At 47.5% G+C, this 26611-nt stretch overlaps 1 protein-coding gene, 1 long non-coding RNA gene and 2 other non-coding genes across 17 annotated transcripts; all 4 read left to right on the forward strand.

Moving 5' to 3' along the window:
• The first annotated feature begins 548 nt into the window (after nucleotides 1–548).
• LOC130858388 (uncharacterized) lies at nucleotides 549–3566 on the forward strand. Its single transcript, XR_009055072.1, has 3 exons — nucleotides 549–652; nucleotides 1664–1697; nucleotides 3177–3566. It is a non-coding gene; the product is annotated as an uncharacterized LOC130858388 (long non-coding RNA).
• Nucleotides 1351–1554, forward strand: LOC130842965 (small nucleolar RNA SNORA73 family). The gene has a single exon (XR_009050655.1). It is a non-coding gene; the product is annotated as a small nucleolar RNA SNORA73 family (small nucleolar RNA).
• On the forward strand, nucleotides 2886–3089 carry LOC130842963 (small nucleolar RNA SNORA73 family). Its single transcript, XR_009050654.1, has one exon. It is a non-coding gene; the product is annotated as a small nucleolar RNA SNORA73 family (small nucleolar RNA).
• Nucleotides 3567–10493: 6927 nt separating the features above from the next.
• Nucleotides 10494–25920, forward strand: RCC1 (regulator of chromosome condensation 1). Of its 14 annotated transcripts, none has more exons than XM_057702530.1 (11): nucleotides 10494–10627; nucleotides 18118–18199; nucleotides 18751–18858; nucleotides 19669–19856; nucleotides 20036–20215; nucleotides 21018–21114; nucleotides 21213–21335; nucleotides 21839–21994; nucleotides 22241–22360; nucleotides 22689–22841; nucleotides 23755–25920. In XM_057702530.1, the coding sequence occupies exons 2-11, from the start codon at nucleotides 18127–18129 to the stop codon at nucleotides 23928–23930; spliced, it is 1374 nt and encodes a 457-aa protein (XP_057558513.1). In that variant the 5' UTR covers nucleotides 10494–10627; nucleotides 18118–18126; the 3' UTR covers nucleotides 23931–25920. The 14 variants fall into 14 exon arrangements, with proteins under 14 accessions (XP_057558513.1, XP_057558469.1, XP_057558421.1 ...); XM_057702438.1 differs by lacking the exon at nucleotides 10494–10627 and adding an exon at nucleotides 11031–11055; XM_057702420.1 differs by lacking the exon at nucleotides 10494–10627 and adding an exon at nucleotides 11071–11314.
• Nucleotides 25921–26611: the final 691 nt, after the last annotated feature.

The raw sequence follows: 26611 nt of genomic DNA on the forward strand, positions 1-26611 counted from the left end.
AACATTTATCTTGAGGATTCTTTGCCTTCTTTATATTGTGTCTATATGTGTTAAAATACGTGTAACATAAAATTTACCAGTTTAACCATTTTTAAGTGTACAGTTCAGTACTTTCGTCTTATTTACCAACGCCATTTATCAAATGTTTATTTCACACCTGACAGGGTAGATTCAATCCCTTTTGAGATTCTGCATTTCTCTAAATGCCTTTTCCTTTTCTTTTTTTCAGGCAAAGCTTAGATGCCTTTTTCTATTCTGAATACTTATTACTCCAAAGGCTTTGGCGACTTTATTTAACGGCATAGCCTCCAGATTGGTGAACTGATCTTAGAGACGTCCCCACGCGATCCAGCACGTGCCTCTCCGCCTAAATACTTAAAATCCTCACTTTCTGTAACTTGCACGCTCCTTCAAGGTCCCGCACGAAGTCTCTAGTATCGCGAGATGCCTCTGAGCCAGGTAGGTGGGGCTTAACCGGCAGTGGATTCCCAGCACCCTTAGCGAATTTCTACTTCCCTAACTGCGCATGACGCGGCGCAGGCGCAATAGACATTTCTTAACTTGCGAGGGTTTCAGGAGCTATAAATACCGATGCCTCGGAGGCGCTAGGTCTCTTTCGGGAAACACTACTGCGCCGCGGTCGCGGTACTAGGTAAGTGCGATTAACCGCTTGCTGTTTCAGCTCTTAGTCTGGTACCGGCTGCTCCAGTCAGCCTCTTCTGTGGGACTCATACTATTTCGAATCTTTCCGAATCTTCTGCGTCCGTGCTAGGCACACTTACTCACAAAAACGGGGCCTGGTCTGGTGTAGGTGCGGGAGGCCGCGCGGGCGGCCGGTCTTGCTGTAACCAAGGGTCGCTAGCGCCGGAGCTCCCAGGCCTGCAGAGCGCCAGCCTCCGCGCCCACGAGGTAAGCGCGCAGCGCCCGCCCTCATTATTGCCTTTTGCGCTCTCATGCTGCCTACTAGGAGGCGCGTTAGCGTCTGCATTGGAGTTGAATCTAGGCCATTTTGTTCCAGTTTTCTCCGAGTTTGTTTCAGAAACAGATTAATTATAATTCTGCCACTTATTTTTTCTTTTGGGGTAATTGATTTCAGATGATCGGGTTAAAGATGGGAGACTTTTATTGGTGCCGTAACGGCTGTGCGTGTGCTATTTTTGGCAGCAAGCTAATCACGTGTCTTGGTGCCTAGACGTCTTTGGAGTATCTAGTTGAAAATTCAGATTATTGATGTGTCTGCTGGTTAGTCTTGAGCTCAACTCTTCTTGACACTATGGGATGTTTGGGATCTACTCCCTCATGGATATCGCTGCGAAGTAGTTATCAACTTGTATTTCTAAAGTATAGTGACCAACGTGGATACCCCGGGAGGTCACTCTCCCCGGGCTCTATCCAGGTGGCATAGGGGAGCATAGGGCTCTGCCCCGTGATGTACAGTCCCTTTCCACAACGTTGGAGATGAAGCTGGGCCTTGAGTCTGCACCTGCATATTCCTACAGCTTCTCAGAGTCCTGTGGACAATGACTGGGGAGAAAAACCATGCAGGATACAGTTCTCTAGAGCAACCTATCTGAATCTAGGTTGATTCGAAGTGACTGAAAAATTTATTTTAGTCAGTTTTGGTGTACTACTATGTTAAGCTCTTATCTGTCTTGTTTTGCAGCATTCGTTTGGGATTCCAAATAACTTGATTCCTGGTAAGTAAATCTACAGCTCCTTTTGGCCTATTAGTGTTTGTCTGCCAACATTTTGCATAAGACTTTTGATCATTTTGACATTTTGAATGACTTAACCAAAGTCAGCAAAGCTGTCATGTGAGCCATATAACGTGTGTACGCTCTGTCTTTCCAAGGGAGCTAAGGCTTTGGTCTCTTGTACAGTTTCTACGATGTTGGGGGTGAAATTGGGCACATACACCAGCATACTTACACAGTGACAGTAACTACAGTAGGTAAAGCATAAAGTAGTCAATAACTGTTGGAATTTGTTAAAAACAGTTGTTAATCCTGGTGGACTTATAATTTCCCTCAAGTCTACATGTAGTATGGAATTAGGGGACATGAAATTTCTTAAAAATAGGGGTACAGTAAGTCCTCCACATGAAAACCTTAAGATGCGAAATGTGTTTGTATATCCAATCATAAGTTAATTCACGTGTCTGATGTACATTGTCACGTACATGCATCCTCTACAAGTGGTTGTGCTTTAGTGTACTTCACAGTACTGTATAGAGTACAGTAGTGTAGTATCTTCCAGAAGCAAGCATTAAAGCAGTGGTGATGTAACTGGTGCTGCTGAAAAATTGAAGAGATTCATGATGCAGAAAATGGCAAGGGGATTTTCTTTGAGGAGGCACTGTTTTTGAGGCACAGGACCCAAGTGTAGAACAGTACACGAAAGTTGCAGCAGCCATTCAGAATGTGGTCCAGTGCTACCGTGTCACCTATGACAGTACCCAGACATCACTGGATCATTTTTTCTTCAAGAGGGTAGATAGAATTGAATTCAGCAAGGAACCAGAACCTGTGCCATCAGCGTCAGGCATGAGTGAAACTGCAGCTTGCCCTCCATCTCCTATTGCTGATCCTTCAGCTCTACCATCTCCCACTTTGTCTCCCTCCTCCAGTCAGTAACTGTTCTTGCGCTGCTCACTCCAGGCCAGCCCACATATGCCAGCTGTTGTACTGTACTTTAAGATTAAAAATGTTTCCTTTATTTTTTGTTTTTTTATGTATTTGTGAGAAAAGTATTGTAAACCTATTAACAGTACAGTACTGTATAGCCGACTGTATTAATTGGGTGCCTATGGTAACTTTGTTGGACTTTGCTCTCAGAATGGAATTTGTTCATATGTAGGGGACTTACTGTAATGTTGTTCAGACATTCCGACGTGGATACCCCGGGAGGTCACTCTCCCCGGGCTCTGTCCAGGTGGCATAGGGGAGCATAGGGCTCTGCCCCATGATGTACAGTCCCTTTCCACAACGTTGGAGATGAAGCTGGGCCTTGAGTCTGCACCTGCATATTCCTACAGCTTCTCAGAGTCCTGTGGACAATGACTGAGGAGACAAACCATGCAGGAAACATCTAATATTCCAAAATTTAAAAGTGAAATAAGATTGTTATGCATGAATGTAATTTTTTTTTTTTTTTTTTTTTTTGTTCTTTTCATTCAGGAGAGAAGAGGAACGTCACCTGACGTGTGGTTAAGAATGCTTTAGGGTCCAAGCCTGGGCAGTATTTAACCCTGAAACTGCACCTTAAAAACCAGCAGAGTAATAGTGTTCTGTTGCCTGGGTGCGTGTTGAAATTTATAAGGAATTCCAGAAGACTCTTGAGTGTGGGGAGGTCAGTGAACAAACAGTATAGTGACCTGGAAGGCCCAAGAGACCCTCTCAGGTTTCATGTGAGGTATACTGACACTAAGATAGTGGCCATTCTCAAGTAAGCTATGGATTTTCTTAAAAGTGGAAAGCAGATGCCCATGAGAATCTACCTGTCTTAATAAAGAGATCCATGTCAATTTCTGATGTACTCATGAATTATAATAAAGATGACTATATACATGATTGTGTGGGTGTGTTTGTGTTTTTTGTCTTTTTTTTTGCGCTGCAGGATCTTAGTCCTTTGTCCCATCCCCCGCAAGGGATCAAACCCGACCCCTGCAGTGAAGGCACCAGGGAATATCTCTGGTTCTTGATATGTAAATATGACAGCTAAATGTGTTCTGTGAAAACTGCTTGTTTAAGCAGTTAATACCTGATATAATTCTGCACTAATTAAAGGTCCTGTGCTCTTATGTTTAATATTGGCATTTGTGTACTGCTTGGGAAAATACATGTTTCCTAATCAGTTGTAAATAGGGCCAAATTAAAAGCTTGAGTAAGCCCTGTATTAATAATTTAAGGTATGGTCTTATAGACTTAGACATTAGGCCAGTGGACGTGAGTGTTGAATGAGAGGTCTTGATGCTGATCACTTGTGACCATTGGTAAGTACAAGATTGGGTGCCAGTGTCACAGCTGTTGGGGTGTGCTTGAGTCACAGTGGAACTTTGTCAAGTCCACGTACAGGCTGCTGGCATGGGGATGTCCTAAGGCCCTGAAGGATGGGGACTAGCACGAAACCATGTAGAAGGTAAGTGAATTTTACAAGGTGATGAGGTGGAATAACCCATTTAGAAGCCATTGGGTCAGGTTTTAAGGGGGAGATTTTGGGGTTTGGTGGGTTGCACCCCAAACATGGGATTACCAGATGTACAATTTTATAGCATTCAGGGCCAAGAGGGTAAAAGAATAGGAGCTAGCATTTGTAGCCATGTTTATTGGAGAACCTGGGAGGGCTTGTTCAGTTGCTTTAAGTATGGCTATATATGTCATTATCTAAGTTACCTAGTAACACTTGTAGTGCTTACCTGTGCCAGGTAAGCATTTGGCATGTCAATCACAACCCTGAGGTGGGTATTAATTTCTGCTTTGATGGGAAAACCCAGGAAGAGAAAGGCTAAATGCCAAAATCTACAACTAGGAAGTGGACTGGTCCTCTACCTTTGTATTGCCAGGGTTAGCTCTGTCCTTCCCACATAAACGCTCTTTGGATGGTAGATGCACGGTAAAGTCTGAATAGTGTTTTTAGTGTAAATTAGTGTAGAGTTGGGAAATATATCATTTCTGCTGGTGTCCAAGTATAGCTGAAGCAAAGTTTTGTCAACGAGCATTCTAGGTGACACCCTTTGCTAAACTTCAGGTTGCAACGTACTTGCCTGTACACTTTAGGAACAGGTTCTAGCTTTTTTCTGCATGTAGGCCTTAGCAGTCATTAGTAGTTGCTAAACTGAGACTGCCTGGGTTTGAATCTTGATACCACTTGCAGTCCCTGTGACCTTGGGCAAACCACTTAACCTCTCTCTGCCTTAGTTTCCTCATGCATAGAATGGGGACGATAAAAGTACCAACTCTTGGGAGTTGTAGTATTAGAGTTATTTGTGAAAAGCTTACAGTCTCATAAGTACAATGAGCTTGTGAGAAAATTCTCTGACTTAAAAAGCAAACAACTAAGGATATAGTATCCATTAAGTTTTATTGAATAAAAAGTCTACCACTAAAGATAAATGATCTACTAAACCAGGCTTATCTCACTCGGAACCCTACCTTATCCAGGAGAGAAAAGGGGAGATGCAGGGATTAGTATTGCCAAAGATCACCTAACTAGTAATAGCAGAACCAGGTTTTGAACCTAACTTAAAACTATATGATATACTATTACCTTTGAACAAGGCAGTGTGGTAAGATACATTATTTCATCTAATACTATATGCATCCCTGTAAAGTAGGTTCTCTGCCCATTTTGCAGAGGAGACTGAAGTTGGAGTTGAGTTTGCCCAAGTTATATAGCCCGTAAGTTGCAGAGCATGCATCTGAGCAAGGCAGTTGACTGCAGAACCTGTGCTCAACACCACATCATACCATTTTTGAGAAATATTAGCTATTTCCCCTTTAGCTAATTAGTACCTACTACACCATAAAAACTCAGTTTCAGTTGTAACAAATTATAAAGCTAAGTGCCTATGTCTACTTGACTCTGGAAAATACTAAGATAGACATGAGTGCAGTTTCCTGGGCAGCAAAAGCCCTTCCTGGCTCTTGAGGTAAGAGTGTCTTTCACCACTTTCTGTCTTTGTGCACATCTTTCCCTCTGATGGATGGGATCTTAGTTCCTCAACCAAACAGGGATCATATCTGGGTCCCCTGCAGTCCACTGCACAACCAGTCAAGTCCCAGAACCTGTGTCTTTATGATGGTCTCTGATATTTGATGAGGATTTGCTGTGTGCTAGGCATTCTTTAATCCTTACAACAGTCCTATGTAGTGCAGGGACTTTCTTTATATCCATGTTATAGAAAAGGAAGACAAGGCTAGATTATTTGCCCAAGGTCACGCATCTTTAGATGAAGGTCTGCATCTTTAGAGCTTGAATTCAATCACCATTCTCACCTCCCCTTCCCCTAAGCACCCAGAATGGCCTTGCTCAAAGGTAGGGTGGGCACCTTGAGCATTCCATCATGATAATGTTACTAGCATTCTGATGTGATTATTTTTTAGTTGATGTCCATCTAACCTACTAGTTGAATTATCCTGAAAGAATGGGACCATATATGTATGCTCAGGACCTAGTACTGTGCCTGGCACATAGCAAACACTGGTTGATGACTTTATTGTTCTTCTGTGTTCTACTTCATTGAGTTCTGTTTTGATCTTTATTATGTTCTTTCAACTGTTTACTTTGGGTTTAGTTTGCTCTTTTTTTCCTAGTTTCCTAAGGTAAGAAGCTGATCAATTTGACCTTTCCTTTTTTCTAGTATAGGCACTTAGTGCTATTAGCTTTCCCCAAATACTGCTCTAACAATATTCCACAAGTAAAAATCAAAACAAAAAACCAATATTCCACAAGTTCTTCTATGTTATGTTTTCATTTTAATTCAGTTCAAAATACTTTCAAATTTATTTATGCCATGCCACTTGGCTTGTGGGATCTTCATCCCCTGACCAGGGATTGAACCCAGGCCACGGCAGTGAAAGTGCTAGGTCCTAACCAGTGGACCGCCAGGAATTCCCAAAAGCGTATTTTTAAATATTAGGGAATTTTCCAAAGATCTTTCTGTTGTTGGCTTCTACTTTCATTCCATTGTGGCCTAAGTATGTATTTACTTTGTATGATTGAATCTTCTTAAATTCAACACAACTTTTTCTATAACCTAGTATAGCCTATATTGGGAAATGTTTCATGTGCACTTGAAAGGCATGTGTATGTTTCTGTTGTCTGAAAAAAATCAAGGTGGAGTGTGAAGAAAGGTGAAGTGTTCCATAAATGTCAATAAGTTCAAATGGATGGAAAGTGTTGTTCAAGTCTGTTCCATCCTTGCTGGTTTTCTTCCTACCTGTCCTGTCATTACTATTGAGAGTGGGTTACTGAAATCTCTAGCTGTAGTTGTGGGTTTGTCTATTTCTTCTAGAAGTTCTATGAGTTTTTGCTTCACATATTTTGAAGCTCTGTTATTAGTTGTATATATTTAGGACTGTGCATTTTGATTGACCCCTTAACCATTGTGAAATTACCTTCTTTATTTCGATAACACTCTTTGCTCTGAAATCTACTTTGCTATTAATATAGCTACTCCAGTTTTTTTTGACTGGTGTTACTAGAGTGTATCTTTTTCTGTCTTTTTTACTTTTAATCCATTTGCGTACAGTTGACCCTTGAACAACACGGGGGTGCTGTTGAAAATCCCCATGTAACTTAACAGTCGGCCCTCTGTATCTGTGATTCTGCAACCACAGGTTGAACCAGCCCTAGATCGTGTAGTACTATAGTATGTAGTATGTATTTATTGAAAAAGAATCTGAGTATAAGTGGACCTGTGCATTTCAAACCTATGTTGTTCAAGGGTCATCTGCATGTATGTTTAATGTGTATATCTTGTAGGCAGTGTGGTTGGGTCTTGCTTTTTCTATTTCTTATGACAATCTCTGCCTTTTAATTGGAGTGTTCAGAGCACATTTATTTTACTTTTTTTAAAAACTTTTTTTTTTGTATTTATTTATTTAGCTGTGCCAGGTCTTAGCTGCGGCATGCAGGATCTTTGCTGCGGCATGTGGAATCTAGTTCCCTGACCAGCGACCGAACCTGGGCCCCCTGCACTGGGAACTCAGAGTCTTAGCTACTGGACCACCAGGGAAGTCCCCAGACCACATTTATTTTATTTATTTATTTAAAAATAAATTTATTTATTTATTTATTGGCTGCGTTGGGTCTTCGTTGCTGTGCGAGGGCTTTCTCTACTTGTGGCGAGCAGGGACTACTCTTCGTTGTGGTGCATGGGCTTCTCTTTGTGGTGGCTTCTCTTGTTGTGGAGCACGGGGTCTAGGCACGTGGGCTCAGTAGTTGTGGCGCACAGGTTTCGTTGCTCGGCGGCATGTGGGATCTTCCTGGCCATGGCTTGAACCTGTGTCCCCTGCATTGGCATGCGGATTCTTAACCACTGCGCCACCAGGGAAGTCCCCCCCACATTTATTTTTAATCACAGATCTGTAGGTTTATGGTTCATAGGTTTAAACATTTTTTAGCCATTATTTCTTCATAAGTTTTCTGTCCCCAGTTCCTCCTTATTTTCAGGGTCGCCAATTACCTGTAGAGTAGGCTCCTTATTAAAGTTATTCCATAGTTCACAAATACTATTTTCACTTAAATTTTTTTTTCTATGTTTCATTTTGGATAGTTTCTTTTGCTGTGCATCAAGTTCACTAATCATTACTTTTCCAATATCTAATCTATTGTTAATCTCATCCAGTATATTTGTCATCTTAGATATTGTCAAGAAGTTCACTTTGGGTCTTTCTTACATTTTCCATGTCTCTACTTATCTTTTGGACATATGCAATACAGTTATAATAACTTTTAGTATCATCGTTCATTTCTGATTCTATTATCTGTGTCACTTCTGGGTCAGATTCAATTGACTGTTCTCCTTACTATGGTTTGTGTTCAATAAATAAAATACAATAATAATAGAGTGTGAAAAAATTAAAATTAATAATTGCATTCAAAGAAGGAAAAGATAAGTAGGACCAAGGAAGGCTTCATGGAGAGGGTGACTGAATTGAGCCTTAAAATATATATATCAAGAATTCAGCTAGGCAGGAAAGAAGGCACCTGTTAGGAGAGGTGAGAAAGCAGGAATGAGCATGGGCACATTCAGAGTACCGAGCAGAGGCCAAGGGGGAAATGGGAAACCAACAGCTTGAGGCATGTGCCACCTGGTGCTCCCAGCACAGCACTGAAGAAATACCTGACTCTTTAAAGATTTTTAAACAGGGCAAAGTCTCACAGCCATGATTTAGGGAGACTAACCTGGGGATCTTGGTGGAATGAAATGAAGGGGAATGGGTGAGAGGCGGGAGCAGAGGTCAGGAAGGTGGTGCTTTGGACCAGAGGGGCAGAAATAAAACATAGAAAGGGGAGGGAAGAATCAGAAAAGATGTTACAGTTTGAATCTGTACTTCTCAGAGAAACTTAACCTCGGCTTGAAGGATGAAGGGTAGGTGGGGATGGGGGGTGGGGATCTTTTTGGGGGTATCGAGTCTTCTGGGTAGAACTTGTATGATGACCCCAGAGAACTTGCTTAACTTCTTTGAACCTCATTTTTCCCATTTTCCAATTGTTGAGGGTTTTCTGAGGAACAAATGAACTAATGGATGGATGTGTTTCTGAAGTTAAAGTAAGAGGTTTTACAAAATAGGTGATGAGACTTATTTTTAAAATTACATCAAGCCATGTGAATGAGTAAGATCTTGGAGGAAGACAACAGAGACAGATCAGAGATCCTGGGTTAAAACTTGGAGGAATTTCACAGTATATCATCCAAAAGGGGAGTCCATGATGGAGGCAGAAGGAAACTTGAGGAGGTAAGATACCTTAAGATGGGGAGTGCTTTGGGGTGGGCACTGCGTAGAAGAAATTCAGTTGGTAAACACTCATGAAAGTGTCCTTCTAGAGTTCAGATACGATAAAAATACTTGCAGAGTCAGAATCAAGATGAAATGGAGAAAATATCCTTCTGTAGAGGTCACTCCTTTGATGTGGGAAACCCCCAGACACAATCAAAAGGCCTGAAAGATCACCACAGGGAACCTGAAACTCTGAAGAACTGTTTATATCCATCCTGAAGAAGGAGTGTGTTAACAAAAGAGGGTAGTCGGCTTGGCGCCTTTTTCCATCACTAGCTCCCAACCTCAGTTCACACTCTTGTCTTCTTTCTTATCTGGTCTCCGACCCCCATGCTCGGTTTTCCCTTCCCCCAAGCCCATTCTCTCCATTCTCCATTTTGTTCTAAAACAAAAATCTGCTCCTGTCACTCACGTGCTCAAATCCCTTCCACAGTTCCCCATTTCCCCAGGATAGAGGCTGTCTCCTTAGACAGACAAGACCCCGAATCCATGGTCTGACTCCCCCTCTCCAGTTCTTCCGCCTGTCACTCCCATGGCTCCCTCTGCCCCAGTCAGATCTTGGCAGTTTCCCACAACCCACTACAGGCTCTCATGGCTCCCTGTCATTGCAAGGGGTGCTTCTCCGAGGAAGCCCTGTCTCTTAGGCTTACCCTGGAAGGCCTCTGTTAAGCCCCGGCTGAGCCAGATGACCCTGTGCGTACCCTAGTCACAGCCCTGAGTAGCTGTCGATAGTCTGATTTCTCATCTTTCTCTGACGGAGAGCCTTTTGAGAGCAGGGAGGATCAGTATCTCTTTTGTCCGTACAGTCCCTTACACACCAGACTGTCCCAAACAAACCCTGATTTCAAGCAGTCTTTCTGGTTGTCAGTTCACTTGTCTCAATTTGGGGGTCTTCAAAATACACACCCACTGTACCCGTGCCAGGGCGGAGAGAGCCTGGTCAGTGGCGCCTTACCCCGAGCGCGCCACTTGCACTTCCCGGGGCGGCCGCCAGGGGCCGCCGGGCTCTTTGTTTTCTTCTCTGGCCCGGGGTCGGGGCCGGAGGCCTGCAGAGCGCATGCTCTGGGGCAGTTCGCGGCCGGGCGGGCGAGCGGAGGAGTTCCCTGTGGCTGACCCGCAGCGAGGTAGGTCGCTCCCGTCACGCGCGGAGGGTCGGGGCGGAGGGCGGCGCGCGGGCGGGCACGGCCGGGGCGGCGGGCGGCGGCGGGCCGGGGCCGTGGCCTGCGCGCTCCCGTGTCGCGCGGCGCCGGCCCCACGTGAAGCCGGGCGGCCGGGAGGCGCGGGTGCGGGCGCGCGGGTCTGCGGCCCCGCGGGGCGCCGGGGAGCCGGCCGGGCCCCGCCTCGCCCGAGCGAGGGCCGCGCGGCCCCTGCGCCGCCGCGCCTCGCACGCCGGGCCCGCGCCGCCCGCGTGGGCGGGAGATTCAAACGGCCCGAGCGCGGCCGGCCGGGGTGCGCGCGGCCGCGGTGACCTCGCCGCCCGCGGGGCGCAGACCCGCGCGCCTCGCCGTCCCGGGCGGCCGCCCTGGCGGGGCGGCGTTTCCGGAGCAGGAAGGTGATTCAGTCCAGCCTTGGAGAGTGGAGAATGCGGTTTGCAGAGTGGGGCGGGAACCCTGCCCGGCGAGGGTCTGCTCTTAGGAGGGCGGGCTGCTGAGGGTCTGCGCGGGGAGCGAAATCTCGGCGTCAGCGGGCACCGCCACGCAGACGGTTGACCGGTTGCGGAGCTGTGCTGGGAACTCCGCATCACCTCGTCTTCCCGCAGAGGATCTGCTGGCTGTCTACTGCCTGCCGCGCGTGCAGGGCTGGGGAGCATGGTGAGAGGGCCCCGTGTGGCCTTGACGGGGCGCCCCGTCTCCCCGGGTGATCCCCGAAGTGTGCCCCTTGGAGGCGGGGCGCTGCTGCTGGCGGATGTTAAATGAGGTGCTTCCACCAAGCATGACTTGGGTGCCCCAGCAGAAGTTGAGTGTATGGAGTGTGGAGGGAAACTCGGAGACTGATCCAGACCTGCCCAGGAGAGTCAGGGGTGGCTTTCCAGCCGAGGTGACTCTTGGCCCGGATTTTGAAGGAACAGTGGAGTTATTCAGGCAGACTGAGGGTTGGAGGGGTTAGGATGATGTTCCCAAGCAGGGAGGACAGCACATGCAGAGGCGTGAAGGTGTAGCTGAGTGTTGTCTTCAGGGGTACCGCGGTGTTTGAGTCTGGTTGGAGCACAGGGTACAAGGAGGGGAAGAGCCAGATGTTCCAGGAGGGGCTGAGTCTGGGAAGATCTGGAGTGTAAGACCAAGGAACGTTGGGTGGGGGTGGAGAAGGCAGCGAAGGTCTCAGCCAAGAAGGGCATCCAAATGGAGGCTGGAAAGATAAACTAGGAGTTCTCCATGCTCCTGTTACGAAGACATCCCAAGAGCAGCAGTAGTGTTCAGCTCTGCAACTTCCTTGCTGGGTACCCTCGGGCCACCCACCCAATCCCCCTGGGCCGAGTTTTCCTTACCTGTAAGGTGAAGACAAGAGGCTTGTGGTGAGGATTACTAATCTCCTATCATTTCCATAAAGTTGTGGTTCTAACATCTGGGGGAAGATGTGGCCCCTTTCCCCTGGGAAAAATGAACACACTTGAGCCTGGGCTCAGCTCCAGTGTATAAGGGGACTCTCCCAGTAAGGAGCTCCTGGGTGAAGGAGCTCTGTGCCTGACAGGAGGCAGGAGCTCAGCAAATGTTTGCTGACAGATGAGCCTCTCTCCTCCCTTCCCTCCTGGGGACTTTTCTCACAAAGAGATTCTTCAGCTCTTGCGTCTGGTGGGCAAGTGTTTGCCTCCTGACGCCAGGGTGGATGGGTGGGGACAGCTGCTGTGGTCAGAGAGGGCTCTGTCTCCCTTCACAGACATGAGGTCACAGGGGGTCACAGCAGAAACACCAGGGCCCTGGTAGACTGTGTAGTCTGCTGTGCCTTCATTCACCAAAGAAGGAAACTGAGACCTAGGGAGATGGGGGGTGGTACTCTGGTCCTGGTGGTGCGTGGTCGGGAAACTTGGGCTGTCATCCCATCTCTGTGTGGCCTGGGACACCTTCCCCTGAGCCTCCACTTTCTTATCTGTAAAGCGAGGATGATCACACCTCCGAGGGAAGGTGTGAGCATTCTAGGAGAGGCTGGCACACATCAGGTGCCGACTGGTGGAAGCTGACTGTATCTGACTTATTGTGATTGTATCTCACTCTTCTCCCAGACTGTAAACTCCTTGAAGATGGAAGCTGTGCTTGGGGAGTGCGGGGTGGGGACAAAAGACTACTACTTATTCCCAGCCCAGACACTCAACGTCTAGTTAAGAAGACACACCCAGAGCTGTTAAAGAGGGAGTCTGTCCAAAGGACTGATTTGTGCAGTAGAGGATATGCAGGTGGGTCGTGGGTGTAGGGCTCCGCCTTTTAGAAGGTGCCCTCTCATCCCCCGCCCTGACTCCGGGGTTGCTCACAACAGCACGCTGCAGTGCCTGGAGTCCGCTGTTTGAGAGATGGAGATTCTCAGGCTTAAAGGGAACTCAGCTCTGTTGGACTTGAAAGCCAGTGCTCTCTCTACCACAGCATGGAGTTGCACACGTCATCCTTCCACACATCCTCCAGCAGATCTGTCACCCACCTGGCCCACCCTCCCAGGCCCTAGCTGCCTCCGGGTCTCCTCTCTGCTCTCACTGTCCTGCGCCTCTCAGCAGGCTGCTGCCGTCTGCTCCTTGCCTTTGGCCAAGCTCATAGGGGATCCTGGGGAGGCCTGTCCAGGCTGCCTCGACCCCTGCCTGGATCATGGTCTGCCTTTAGCCAACCATTCTTGTTTTGTTTTTGTTTTAAATTATCAGATATACCTGCATTCTATTCCTGGCTCTCTTTTCTGACTGTATGAACTTAAGCAAGTAAATTGACTTCTCTGAGCTTCAGTTCCCTCAACTGTGAAATAGGAGTGATAGTGCCTTCTTCAGCTTGTTGTGAGAAGTTAAAGGTTGTTGGCACATAGAAGGTAGGCGTGGCCAGTGCCCTAAAAAGATTCATTTTAAGGAGCAGATTGGTATGGTGGACAGACATGTGAATTTAAATAATTTTGATCCAAAGTCTGCCCTGATTTCTCTGAGAGAATGATTCCTTTAGGGTTGAGAGAGGGATCAGAGATGGTTTACCAATGGAGGTGACTTTGAATAGAACTTCTTCCAGTAGGATAGGGATGGGATGGTATAAAGATGCACGTGGTATGTTTATTTCTTTGTTTTTATTTAGGCTGTGCCAGGTCTTAGTTGCAGCATGCGGATTCTTAGCTATGGCATGCATGTGGGATCTACTTCCCCAACGAGGGATTGAACCCGGGCCCCCTGCATTGGGAATGTGGAGTCTTACCCACTGAAGCATCAGGGAAGTCCCAAGATACATGTGGTATGGAGAGAATAATAAGCAGTCTAAGATTGTGTGAGAAGAGAAGGGAGGATGTGACAGCTAAGATAGGGGGCCAAAAGTTGTGTCAGTACCAGACCCTGGGGGTCTTTAGTACCAGGCTAAGACTTGTGGGCACAGGGAGCCACTGAGGAGTCTGAGCAAGGAAGCAGCTTGTTTCAGGTTTGAGGTTTAAAAAGATCATGACTGGCTTGTAGAATGGGATGGAGGTGGGGGTAGGCTGTAGGCAGACGGAAGACAGGCTGCTGTCTTTCCTGGGGGAGAGAGTATGAGGGAGAGTCCTCAGGCAGGCTGAGGGACTGGGAATCTGGGGAGGAAGAAGGTAGGGGCACCAGCTCTGCGGTCCGAGGGACTTGGTATAGATCTTGATTTCCTCTTCCAGTCTTCGGTAAGATACTTTACCATTCTGAGCCTCAGTTTCCTCATCTATAAAGTGGATCAGTGTGGTTAGCTTGCAGTGAGAGGCCCGAAAATATTAGCTCAAAACACAGGTAACTAAGGAGATATTGCCTGGGTCTGTTCCAACCCACACTAACACTTTTGTTTGTTTGTTTTTGTTAATGACGCATGACACCGAATAGCTCATATAACCTTTATTTTTCTGTCTCCACTCCGGGCCTTGCCCCCAGGTCAACCCAGCATCAGCACCACTGTGCTATAATTCTGTTTCCTGTTTTTTCACTTAACTTCTGGTTGTGAGTACTTTTCCATGCTACTGCACAGTCTCCCTCCCTGGCACAGCTAACTGCTGCAGGTCATACTGATGAACTGACAGGAAATACGCCTTTTGCGGGATAGGGCCCTGGACATGGTGAACCAGCTGCCAACCTGGCCAGGGGTACCAGCTGTTTACCGGAAACAGTGGATACCTGTTACATCCCACACCCCTCAACCCATCCAGCTCTGCCTAATTAACATCCCTTCTTGGTCGGCTCCCACGCACTTCAGACTTAACAGAAACGCCTGGTGGGATTTAACTCTCGGTCTCTCCTCTCCTGTTTGTTCCACAGTGTTCTCAGTAACTGGACGTCTACCATCTACCTATTCACTTAAGCCAAAGCCTGGGAGTCCTTGTGTGTGGCCAAGTTCCCAGGATCCCCTGGATTTTGTAGGATGAAAAAGTCATCCTGGGTTCCTCCCTCACCCTCCTTCCCCACATCTAATCCACTGGCAAAGCAAGCCTTTCTCCTAAATTGATCTATTCTGTCTACTTTTCTCCCTTGCCTCAGACCAAATCAAGTCACTGATTTCCTTCATTTGGAGGCCTGCAGTCACCTCCTCTTCCAGTCCATTCGTTTTCTTTACAGTAGCCAGAACAGTCGTTAAGAAAACATTTTTATTAAAACGTTTCTGTTTTCCTTACTAGGTCTTGTATGGTCCAGCCCCTGCTCCCCTTGTGCCATCTGACCCATCGCTGTCCAGCTACTGCCCTGCTGGCCTCCCCGGGTTCCTGAGCACAGCACATGCTTTTGTCCAGGTTTTCTGCTGGCTTCCTTTTGCTAGTATTTCAAGTCCTAGCCCAAGTGTCACCCCACCTCTCTGACCTATTTCTCCTCCCCATCCCAGTTATTCTCCGTGTTCTTTGTTTGTTTTTATTGTAGTAAGATATACATAACATAAAATTTACCGTTTTAACCATTCCTAATTGTATATAGTTCAGTGGCATGAAGTACATTTACATTGTTGTGTCCCAAGTACATTTCCTAACACATCACTTTGCCCATCCTTTACACAGCACTGTCTGTAATAATACTGTGTGTGTGTGTGTGTGTGTGTGTGTGTCTCTTTCCCACTAGAATGTAAGCTCCATGAGAACAGGGAGAGGGTTGGTTTCCCTTTTCCTTGCTACACCTGGTCCAAAGCCAAGCAGTGGTAACGGGCATTCATGGAATGAATGAGTACATGCTGCCATGTATTGAGTACTTAATGTGTGCTTGACACTGCAGAGTCCTTTACAAATATTTCATTTGGTCTTTTTTTATATATAAATTTATTTATTTATTTATTGGCTGCACTGGGTCTTCATTGCTGCACGTGGGCTTTCTCTAGTTGCAGCATCATCGTCTTGACAGCAGCCCTAGAAGTGGTCACTGCATCCCCTTTTTACAGATGAGGATACAGCTCAGAGAGGTTAAAGCTACCAGAGAGGCCAGCTATGCTCACAGAAGCAGGGTTGAGCAAACCACAGCTCTGGCAAATGAATCCAGTTCCCTCTATCTCAAAGAATGTGCATTTCTAGTGTGGGAAGAGGGGTCTCCAAGAGGCTGGTTGGAGGGGAGGAGTTCCACCCTGGGAGAATAAAAGTTGGGTGAAACACAGAACTGCCACCTCAACAGAATCAGAGCCGGGCCAGTCACAACCTGTAGAAGCTCAGCCTGCAGAGGCTCAACCTACATAGCCTTGGCGGAGTCTAGGCCTTTGGCTATTTCCCCATCTTCAGTACTTTGTTCTCCTCCCCCAGGATAGTCAGCAGAAATGTGCCCGGAAATTCCAGGCCACTCACCCTGTGTTCGTATACCGTGGAATGGGGAGCTGGAGAGGCTGAGGTTCTAGGACCTACTGAGAGAAAGGAAGGAAGGAAGAATGGGGTGCTGTTTAAGCCCACAGTGGAGCCTGAGAAGGGCACTTTGAGTTCTCTTTCCATTTGTAGGCTTGGGTAGAGTCTCCATCACTTTCCTATAAAATGGAGGAGAGGTGGGTTAGATTAGATTAGAGCTGTGCCTGAGCATCTCCTGGGATAGACCCTAGATGTTGTCACATCAGCATTGATTTATTGAGCACTTACTGTGTAACTACTTTTACAGTATTAGTTCATTTAATCATATATGTCACAACAGGGTGTAGGTACTATTATTATCCCCATTTTACTGAGGAGGAAACTGAATCATGAAGAGATTAAATAACTTTGCGCAAGGTCAGACAGCTAGAAAGTAGCTGAGCACATATTCTGGCCCTTCTTAACCACCACTTGCTCTACCACTTTTGCATCTGGGTAGCGCAAATTGCCCTGGCTCTTGCCATCCATTCCAGAGGGTTCACAGAGTTTGGGAGCCTGAGGCTTAGACAACTTAACTGTCTTTCATAATGTTAAAGACCAGGGCTCAATAAAGACTTATTTCCAAAGCTGTTTATGTGGAGGAAAAAAGGCTTTCAACACAGTTTGGGCTGGATTGAAATTGAGATAGCCGGGGGTTGGGCTGGGGGGGATATGTCTATTCTCAGCGGCCTTGAGGAGGCTGCAGCAGTTAGTTTAAGGAGGGAGGGGGCTCAGCCCCTCAGAGGGGGCTTTCAGCTGCCCTGGATCGTGCTAGGTGCAACAGCCCTTGTTGTTACCTGTAGGTGATTTCTTCTTTTGTAACTGGGTGTTTGTGTGAGTGTGTATACAGTGTCTGTCTCTTGTTGGACTGTTTAGAGGAAAGCCAGGTTCCTCCCAGGAGTGGTGGCATTTTGAATCAAAGGGCACAGATGGTTTGTTTTGCTTTTATTTAATGAAAATAGCTGTGTGTGTGTGTGTGAGAGAGAGAGAGAGTGGTCTGATTATGACAGTTACTAGTGGCTATGTTGCTGTTGGGAGGAGTTGTGAGGCATACTTCACTTAATGTTCTTCAATGTTTTAATTTTTTGTAATAAAACTAAAAATTAAAAAAATACATGTAATGTTCCTTGTAGCTTAGATAATATAGTAAGGTACAAAGAAAGAACTAAAAGTTGTCCATAATCCTATTTTCCAGAGTTTACCATTATTAATATTGAATGTATTTCCTTCCACACATTTTTATATGTGTATGCTTTTTCTTCTCCACAAATAGGATGATGGGCTGTTTTTCAATCTGTTTATATTACTTGGCAATGATTCAGTAAATAAATCTCTGAAAGCATCACTTTAATGGCTTCATTCTGTTTTATCATCAACATACCATGTATTATCTAGCCAGTCCCCTACGCCTGAGTACATGGGTTGCTCCCATTTTTTGTTGTTTTTTTAATGTTATGAAGAATACAGTAGAGAATATTTGTGGAACTTAACCTTTGGGTGTATTTATTAATCGGTTCTTCTGAGATAAATTCTGAGAAGTGGAATTGCTGGGCATTTCTTCTCACTTTTTTTAGGGTTTTTGATAAATATTGCCTAATTAGAGCGGGAGAATGATTGCCATTTCTGACATGGAGTATTTGCCTGGATTTTTCAGGACAGGAAAATGCCACCCAAGCGTATAGCTAAGAGAAGGTCACCCCCAGAAGATGCCCTCCCCAAAAGCAAGAAGGTGAAGGGTAAGTTGGCCTTGGCCTCTACCTCAGTATGGGTAATCTTTTGGCACCCCCAGAATCTGGAACTGGGCTCCTTCCTCCTTGAGATTTGAAGTTGAGGGGCCTGGATGTCAGGACCTCCACCCAGCTGGAGAATCTCCTGTAGCTCATTGAATCCCACCTTCTGGGAATCATAAAGGGGCAGAGGCTTGCCTAAAAGCACTCAGGTACTGGCAAAAAACTAGACCCTAGGGCTTTGCGCCAGCAGTAATGCATCATGGTTAATACCATTGACCTCCAGACTGGGTTGAGTCCTGGCTCTGCGCTTTCTAGCTACTTGTAGCTTTGGGTAAATCACTGACCTCACTGAGCTTAGACCGTCCCATTCATAAAATGGGCAACCTCACTGGGTTGTCGTGAGGAAAATGAGATCTCTCCTGGTAGCATCGGAGGGAGGTAGCTGTGGTCTCCTCTCTCCTGGGACCCTGGAGGGAGTCAGGGAGCAGAGAGAGCCACCCCCAATCTGGGAGCGGGGGAGTGTGGACCCACACTCAGACAGTGTCTGTCTTTTGCAGACCCTCGGAACCAGGCAGTGAGGGCCGTTGCCTCCCGCCGTGTTCCAGGCGCCCGCTCCTGCCAAGGTGCCTGCGGGCCAAGCCCTCCCGACCAGAAAGCCCGACCAGGTGGCTGCCTGCCAAGCGCCCGGTGGGCAGCCGTGGCCACACCCCCAGGGGGAGGGGCTGGACTCCATTGGCTGTCCCAGGCTGCGGGCGGCCGCCATTGGCCAGGGGATGGCCCTGTGCGGGCCCTTACGGCCGTCCCTTCCTCTTCACCTGCCTGTCTGCGCCCACGTAGGAGCAGAGTGGGGGTCAGTGTGCCTCTGTCCACGGGTTAAGTCACAGGCTGAGGATGGAGGCCAGAGACTGTGTTCTGACCATGTAGGCTCCCTCCCTTTGGTTGCACTGCAAACTCTATTAATTATTAGTTCTATGACCCTCTCTGAGGCTCTGCTCCCTTTCTGATAAAACGGGATCCTGAGAATGGAAGGTCTGTGGCATAATGTTGAGGGGCTGCAAAGCAATGTAACATTTGTAGAGTAAGCAGTGGGTAGAGGGGTAGATGTTATTATGGCCTCACTGTTAGTATGGTTCCTGACCAAGAACAGCCAATCAGGAAAACTATCCTGGGTCCCCACTGTTCTTTTCCCCTCTCCACCAAAATTCATTTACTGATATTAGTGTCTCGTTTCCGTTTCCTTCCACTCACATTAATAATGTGCTCACTTTTTAATCTTCACAAAAACCCTATGAGATAGTTACTTTTGTTATCCTCATTTCACAGATGAGGAAACTTAGGCTTGGAGAGGTCAGGCTAATGGTCTGTGGCAGGGCAGGGGCTTGAACCCAGGTCTGTGTGATCCCAGAGCCTATGCAGTGACCTCTCCTCTCTCCCATCATCCTGCACACTCAGGGGTTGTCCTCTTCACCCCTCAGTCTCACATAGGTCTCACAACACAGAACCGGGTTTGGTGCTGACGCTGGGCCAGGGTGACGTAGGCCAGCTGGGGCTGGGCGAGAATGTGATGGAGAGGAAGAAGCCAGCACTGGTGCCCATTCCAGAGGACATCGTGCAGGCAGAGGCTGGGGGCATGCACACTGTGTGTCTAAGCAAAAGTGGCCAGGTAAGTCGGGGATGGCACAGGATGGGACAGGGCCTGGGGTTGGGGGGACTTGGGGAGGGAGCTTAGAACCACACGCATTACTCTGTGGAGATGGAGCTGGCTAGACCAGCAGGGAGTGGCCTAAACAAGAACGGACTGAGAGGCCAGACCTTGCAGTAACGGGGGCACCCTGGGCACAGGTCTACTCCTTCGGCTGCAATGATGAGGGTGCCCTGGGAAGGGACACGTCAGTGGAGGGCTCAGAGATGGTCCCCGGGAAAGTGGAACTGCAAGAGAAGGTGGTACAGGTGTCAGCAGGAGACAGTCACACAGCGGCCCTCACCGAGGATGGACGAGTCTTCCTCTGGGGCTCCTTCCGGGTAAGACTGGGTCTGGAAAACGGCATGGGGACTGGTGGGGTCCCAAAGATAACCCGTCTCCAGGCCCCTGTTGTACTTACTGGTGGGGAAATCAAGGTCCTGGGCAGAGCTTGGGTCCAGACCCAGGTTTCTGGCTGCTTCTTTCCACACCACTGGCTGTTCCCTTGAACATGGTGTGATGTATGCATCTTGGGAAAGGGGTGGCTCAAGGATGCCTCTGGGCTGAGGCTAAGCCAGGAAGCCTGCTGACCCAATCTCCCTGCCTTCAACCTCCCCCCTCCCCTTCCCAGCCCTCTTCCACCCTTCTCAGGGGTTGGAGGCACATCTCAGGATTTCCAAGACCAGGAGAGTGTGGTTTAAAAAGCAGATGCAGCATTAAAATTGTTTTGGTACTTGGTATTCAGTTTATTTTGAAATGTCAAAAATAAAGGAATCTGATGTTTCCTTATCGGGGCTGTTTTTTAATTTTTTTTTACAGAGGATTTTAAACACATAAAAGTAATCAGAATACTGTATTGAATTCTGTCTACTTGCCTCAACAATTATCAGCTTATGACCAAACTTGTTTCATCTTTCCTCCCTTCCGTTCCCCAACTCCTTTGTTATTTTAACGCAAATCACAGAGCACATGTGATTTCACTCATACGTATTTCACCATGTGGCCTGGCTCCTGCTCACCTCACCATCCCCATCTGGCACCAGTGCCCTTCACCAGACAGCTCTGTGGCTGCTTGCAAAGGTGGATCTGGTTGGTATGAGGCAGACAGGACTGGCTGAAAACTGTTCCAATCCTCCCTTCCAGGACAATAACGGTGTGATCGGGCTCTTGGAGCCCATGAAAAAGAGCATGGTGCCTGTGCAGGTGCAGCTGAGTATGCCCGTGGTGAAGGTGGCCTCTGGTGAGTGTGTGGGCACTTGCTTTGGGCGGCAGTTGGAGAACCTTTTTCTGGGGCTGACCAGACAAGCGCTTCATCCCTTGCCTTCCTCTCACCCTCAGGAAACGACCACTTGGTGATGCTGACGGTTGATGGTGACCTCTATACTTTGGGCTGCGGGGAGCAGGGCCAACTGGGCCGTGTGCCTGAATTATTTGCCAACCGTGGTGGCCGGCAGGGCCTTGGTAGGTGGCTTAGGTCCCTCTGTCAGGGCAAGTTGGGAAGCCACCCCCTGGTGAAGGTCAGAGGCAGAAGGAATTCTCTGTTCAAGCTTGTATCAGGTGGACGTGTGGTGGTAGTTAAGGACTCTCTCTCTAGAGCCAGACTATCCCAGGTTTGAATCCTGGCTCTACCACCTATTGGCTGTAGGCCCCTGGACATAGCTTCCTCATCTCTAAACCTGCCTACCTCTAAACCTACCTCATTGGGTTGTTGTGAGTTAAATGAGTTCACATAGAAGACAGTCTAGCAAACAGTAAGTTCCATGTAAATGTTACCTCTATGGCTGTGGGAGTCTGAGTGAGGCACTTGGACTCTCCTGGCCTCAGTTTCCTCTTCTGTATAATAGGGAGAAGAGTCCCTGCTTAGCCTCCCTATGAGGGCTTTAGCAGTGGAGGGGAAACAGATAGGGCAGAGAGGAGAGGCCATGAGTATCTGCCACTGACCCTGGCCTGCTCTCTGCCTACAGAACGACTCCTGGTCCCCAAGTGTGTGATGCTGAAATCCAGGGGAAGCCGGGGCCACGTCAGATTCCAGGATGCCTTCTGTGGTGCCTACTTCACCTTTGCCATCTCCTCTGAAGGTCATGTATATGGCTTTGGCCTCTCCAACTACCATCAGCTAGGTGAGTCCCAAGCTCATCATCCAGTGTAGCCCAGGGTGACCTGTGTTCCAGTCCTGCCTCCACCACTCATTTGTTGTGTGCCCTTGGTGGGGTCACCTAACCCGCCAGAGCCTCAGTTTTGTCATCTGTAAAATGAGAATATAAATACCCTTGTGTGGGGTGGGGCGTCCACACTGGGAGGGGAATAAGAAGGCAGCTCCTTGGACACTTTCACCCATGACAGCTGTATCCCGGCCTTTTCCCCAGGAACGCCAGGCACAGAATCTTGCTTTGTACCTCAGAACCTGACATCCTTTAAGAACTCCACCAAGTCCTGGGTGGGCTTTTCTGGTGGCCAGCACCATACAGTCTGCATGGATTCAGAAGGTACGGCCTCCAGGTCCGTCTCTGGGTTGGGGGTGGATTGTTCCCTGGGCACAGGCCTGGCCACACTCTGGAGATGACAGTGCTTGGAGCTTGGGCCTGCTCCATGGATTGGGATAGCTGTGGATCCATGAGGGTCACCTCCATCCCCCAGAGTCCTAATGCTCTTCTATGTGAGAGTTCTCCCGGGCCTCCCTGCAAACTGAGAGAGATACTGTAGACTTATCACCACCCTGGGAATGGGGGGCCACCTCCCACGGATGTAGGTGCTCACCTGGCCTACCTGGAGCATGCCCCCTGCTACTCCTCGTCTCTCTCCCTCCTCCCACAGGAAGAGCATACAGCTTGGGCCGGGCTGAGTACGGGCGGCTGGGCCTTGGGGAAGGTGCCGAGGAGAAAAGCGTACCCACCCTGATCTCCAGGCTGCCTGCCGTCTCCTCAGTGGCTTGTGGGGCCTCTGTGGGGTATGCTGTGACCAAGGACGGTGAGTGGGGCCTGGGGGTCGTGATTCTTACCAGAGTGCCCAGCAGGCTTCCATGTCCGCCATGAGGTGGAGCTGAGATGTGGTGAGCAGTGTTGGTGAGGCTGTTGCTTTCGTCTGACTGGCAGAAGCTCTGGCTTTGGTGACATAAAATGGGTAAACACATTATTTTAATAGAGGCAGTTTGTTCTGTAGAGGAGAAAAACAGCAAAGGGGGATATACCACTGAGGCCCAGACAGGCAGTAGGACATGAACCCTGGTCTCCAGACTCCTAACTCAGGCCTCTACATTTTATACCATGGTTATGCTTTTTGTTTACAACCTAGTAGGTGCTGGCTTCCCAGGGAGTTGTACTTAGAATTTTTTAGGAGAAAGAAGGCTTAGTGGTTGGGATCCTGACAAGCACAGCAGAGGAGGGTGTGGATAAGTGGTCGCCGAAGCCTGAGTAGAACAGCCATGGAGGCCTTCAGAAATCAGGCTGGCAGAGGTGCTTGACCTGGGATCATCTGGGAAGGGTTCCTGAGGAAGAGGGGCTTATACTGCACCTTGAAGGCTCAGTCCTTTAGGATAGGCAAAGGAGGGCATCCAGAGCAGTCTCAAAGGCAGGTGGTCCTGGGTGGGAATGGAGGTGATACAGGGGTTTGGGGAATGGCCAGTCATTGTCGGGCCTTGCATGCCATGCCTAGGAGCAGGGAGCAGTCTTTGGCAATGCGTAAAGACTGTGGTCTCTGGTTGACAAAGCTCTTTTTTGTCCATCATCTCCTTGGTTCCTCCCAGCTTCCCTGAACACCCAGAGGCTGGGACATTACCAGGCTGCCACAGGCCAAGGCCAGAATCCACCTCATGTGCCAGGCTTCTCACACTACAGAAAGATGGGGCTAGGGAGACAGCTGCCCCTATTTCTCTCCCTTATAGGTTGTGTTTTTGCCTGGGGCATGGGCACCAACTACCAGCTGGGCACGGGACAGGAAGAGGATGCATGGAGCCCCGTGGAGATGACAGGCAAACAGCTGGAGAACCGAGTGGTCTTATCTGTGTCCAGTGGGGGCCAGCACACAGTCTTACTAGTCAAGGACAAGGAACAGAGCTGATGAAGCCTCTGAGGGCCTGGTTCCTGGCCCCCCCACCTCCATCCTGGAACAGGGAAGCCATGACAACTACATATTCCAGCAGGCCTCTCCCAGCCCCAAGTACTCTGTCATCTCCTGCCTTGTTCCCATCAGCAGAACAGAATCCTTCTCCTCTTTTTTTTGCCTCCTTTCGGAATCATCCTGGGACCTACAGAGTGAGGGTTGGATAGATGGAAGAGGGGAGGGGTTTTATCAGAAGGAACATTGCTCACCCCGTAGCTATGTGGTTAGACCTCCCCCCCCCATCCCTACTTCCCATGGTCCTGGCTGACCCTGGTTTGTCGAAAACCAAAACTCTCTCCCCCGTGTGTTTGGTGTCCAAACTCTGAGAAGTCAGGGCCCTGCTCTAGTCATGTGCCCTACTCTAGTCATCAAGCCCTGCTCTAGTCATGTGCCACTCTTCCTGTCCTTCACAACCCACAGGCAGACAAATGGTACAGTTGTCAGACCCAGCTGTCATGGACCTATGCCTGGGGGAAACTGGAGAAGGGGCAAGGCTACCCAGCCATGGGCAACCCCAAGCCAAATAGTTGGCCTTGAACAGGTGCCCATGGGGCAAAAAAACAGTGATCCTCCAGCTTGATCAAGAAAAAAGCCAATCAGCCTTCCGCCCAGAAGCACAAAACATTCTGCCCTTCAGGCCTTGTCTGCAGAGTCTCACCCATCCAACCTGCCTCACCTGCAACCAAGGGCCTGAAATCCGGAATGGAAGCTGCGCCTGCAGGCAGGATCTGGGGGGAGAGGAGAAGGAGGGCTTTATAAGCAAAATTATAGCAATATTGTAAGTGAAGGGAGGGAGGGGAAGAGGGTTGGAGGGGCAGAGGCTGGCCCCAAAAAGGGAAGCAGCAGCTTGTACAGTGGCTGAAAAAATAGAAAAGAGTTTTGATTTTTTTTTTTTTAATGTAAAGTATTTTGGAGTGGAGAGTGAAATATTTTAAAACTTTGAATAAATGTAGAGTTTTCTAAAACAGGCCACTTGTTTTCTACACACTCCCTGCTTTTTTAAGGGAGCACCGGCTGTGTTGGGAAGGGCAGAATAACCCCATACCTGTAGACCTGGTGAAGACTGGGACTTCAGTGATGTCAGGAGGTCCTGGTGTGTGCCAGTCAGTTGGGGAGTTTTTGTTGTTGGTTTTTTGTTTTTGTTTTCTCGTATGGAACAGTGGCTGTTCTAGACAAATCAAAAAAAGAGAAAAGAGTTGATTGATTTTTGTTAGGTATTTATGTTTCAGGAATCACTGGATTTTTAAAAAATTATACTGTATAATATATGAGACATGGGATGGATCTTTTAATATCCTAATCCAAAACCAAGATTTTTGAGTACATCTCTAGAAATACTTATACTAGGTTTAATGATGTGCTGTATCACTTCAAAAGCTAGTGTAACTGATTAAACATGATTAACTGCACAGTAACAACTTATGCATAATGATTTTCACAGGCATTTGAGCAACTAAATCATATAGAGCTGACCTGTCCAGTATGGTGGTCAGTAACTACATGTGGCTATTTACACTTAATTTTTAAATTTGTAAAAATTTAAAATGAACGTCCTCAGTTGCACTAGCCACATTTCAAGCCCTCAGTATTCAAAAGTGGCTAGTGCCTATGATTTTGGGCTATGCAAATACAGAAATTTATATAACATTCCTATAATTCTGAAAGTTACAGTGGACAGTGCTGATATAGGAGATCTGTATATGTACAGCAGGAAAGTTTTATTAGCACCAGGAGGATTCTTGGATGTCAGTGACTCTTGGAAAAATTAATATGATGTAAAATAACTTAAAATATATTCTGTGATTGTTTTTTTTCTTCAACTTTTAGTTTTGATGCAGGTACTATCCGGATTAGAAGTTGACTTCTTAGAAGGGAAAAATCACACTTTTCATTTTAATATTTTCCTTGTAAAGAAGCACTTGTGTATCTGCTCTTCACCCCCCCCCCCCCCCCCGGCAAAAAAGTCCATTTGGATTAGATTTACTGAAGTTTTCCCTTTTGACAACATAGCAGGTTGAAAGTACCCTAACCTTAATAGCAGCTCCTGTGGATTGGGACTTAAATGGGCCAGACGTTCTGCTGAGCACTTTGCATACAATAATAGCTCATTTAATCCTCACATCAGCCTTGTGAAGTAGGAATTGCTATCCCTTAGGAAAAAGTCCCTGAGAGTTCAAGTGACTAGCTTGAGGCCAAGCTACCAAGTGCACAGATTAGGCTGGATTTTAAATCAGCCTCCACCCAAGACCAGAACCTCAATTTCTTTTCCTTGTATTGCACGTAAGAGTTATAAAGCTCTCTGTAGGTACTTTACGTATGTTAGAATAGTGTCAGGCACATAGTAAAGGCTCCACAAGCCTTTGCTGTTATGACCATCGCATATTTTAAAATTCCCTGTGGTTAATAATTGCCTTGTTTTTCACATGCTTAGTTTTTTGGTATAAGTATCATTAATTCAGCGCCCATGTCTCTGTCAGAAGTATAAATCTCCTTTTTTGTGTTCACACACATCAGGTACTCTCAGTTTTACCTTTTCCCCCATCCTCCTCCAACCTGAATTGGTTACCCCAAAACAAATGTAATCACCCGATATGGCTCAGCTATAAATAATATTTACAAAGTCATAATGTAAGTGTTCA

The sequence above is a fragment of the Hippopotamus amphibius genome, chromosome 1 (genome assembly GCF_030028045.1).
Source record: "Hippopotamus amphibius kiboko isolate mHipAmp2 chromosome 1, mHipAmp2.hap2, whole genome shotgun sequence".
In the NCBI taxonomy this organism is placed as follows: domain Eukaryota; kingdom Metazoa; phylum Chordata; class Mammalia; order Artiodactyla; family Hippopotamidae; genus Hippopotamus; species Hippopotamus amphibius.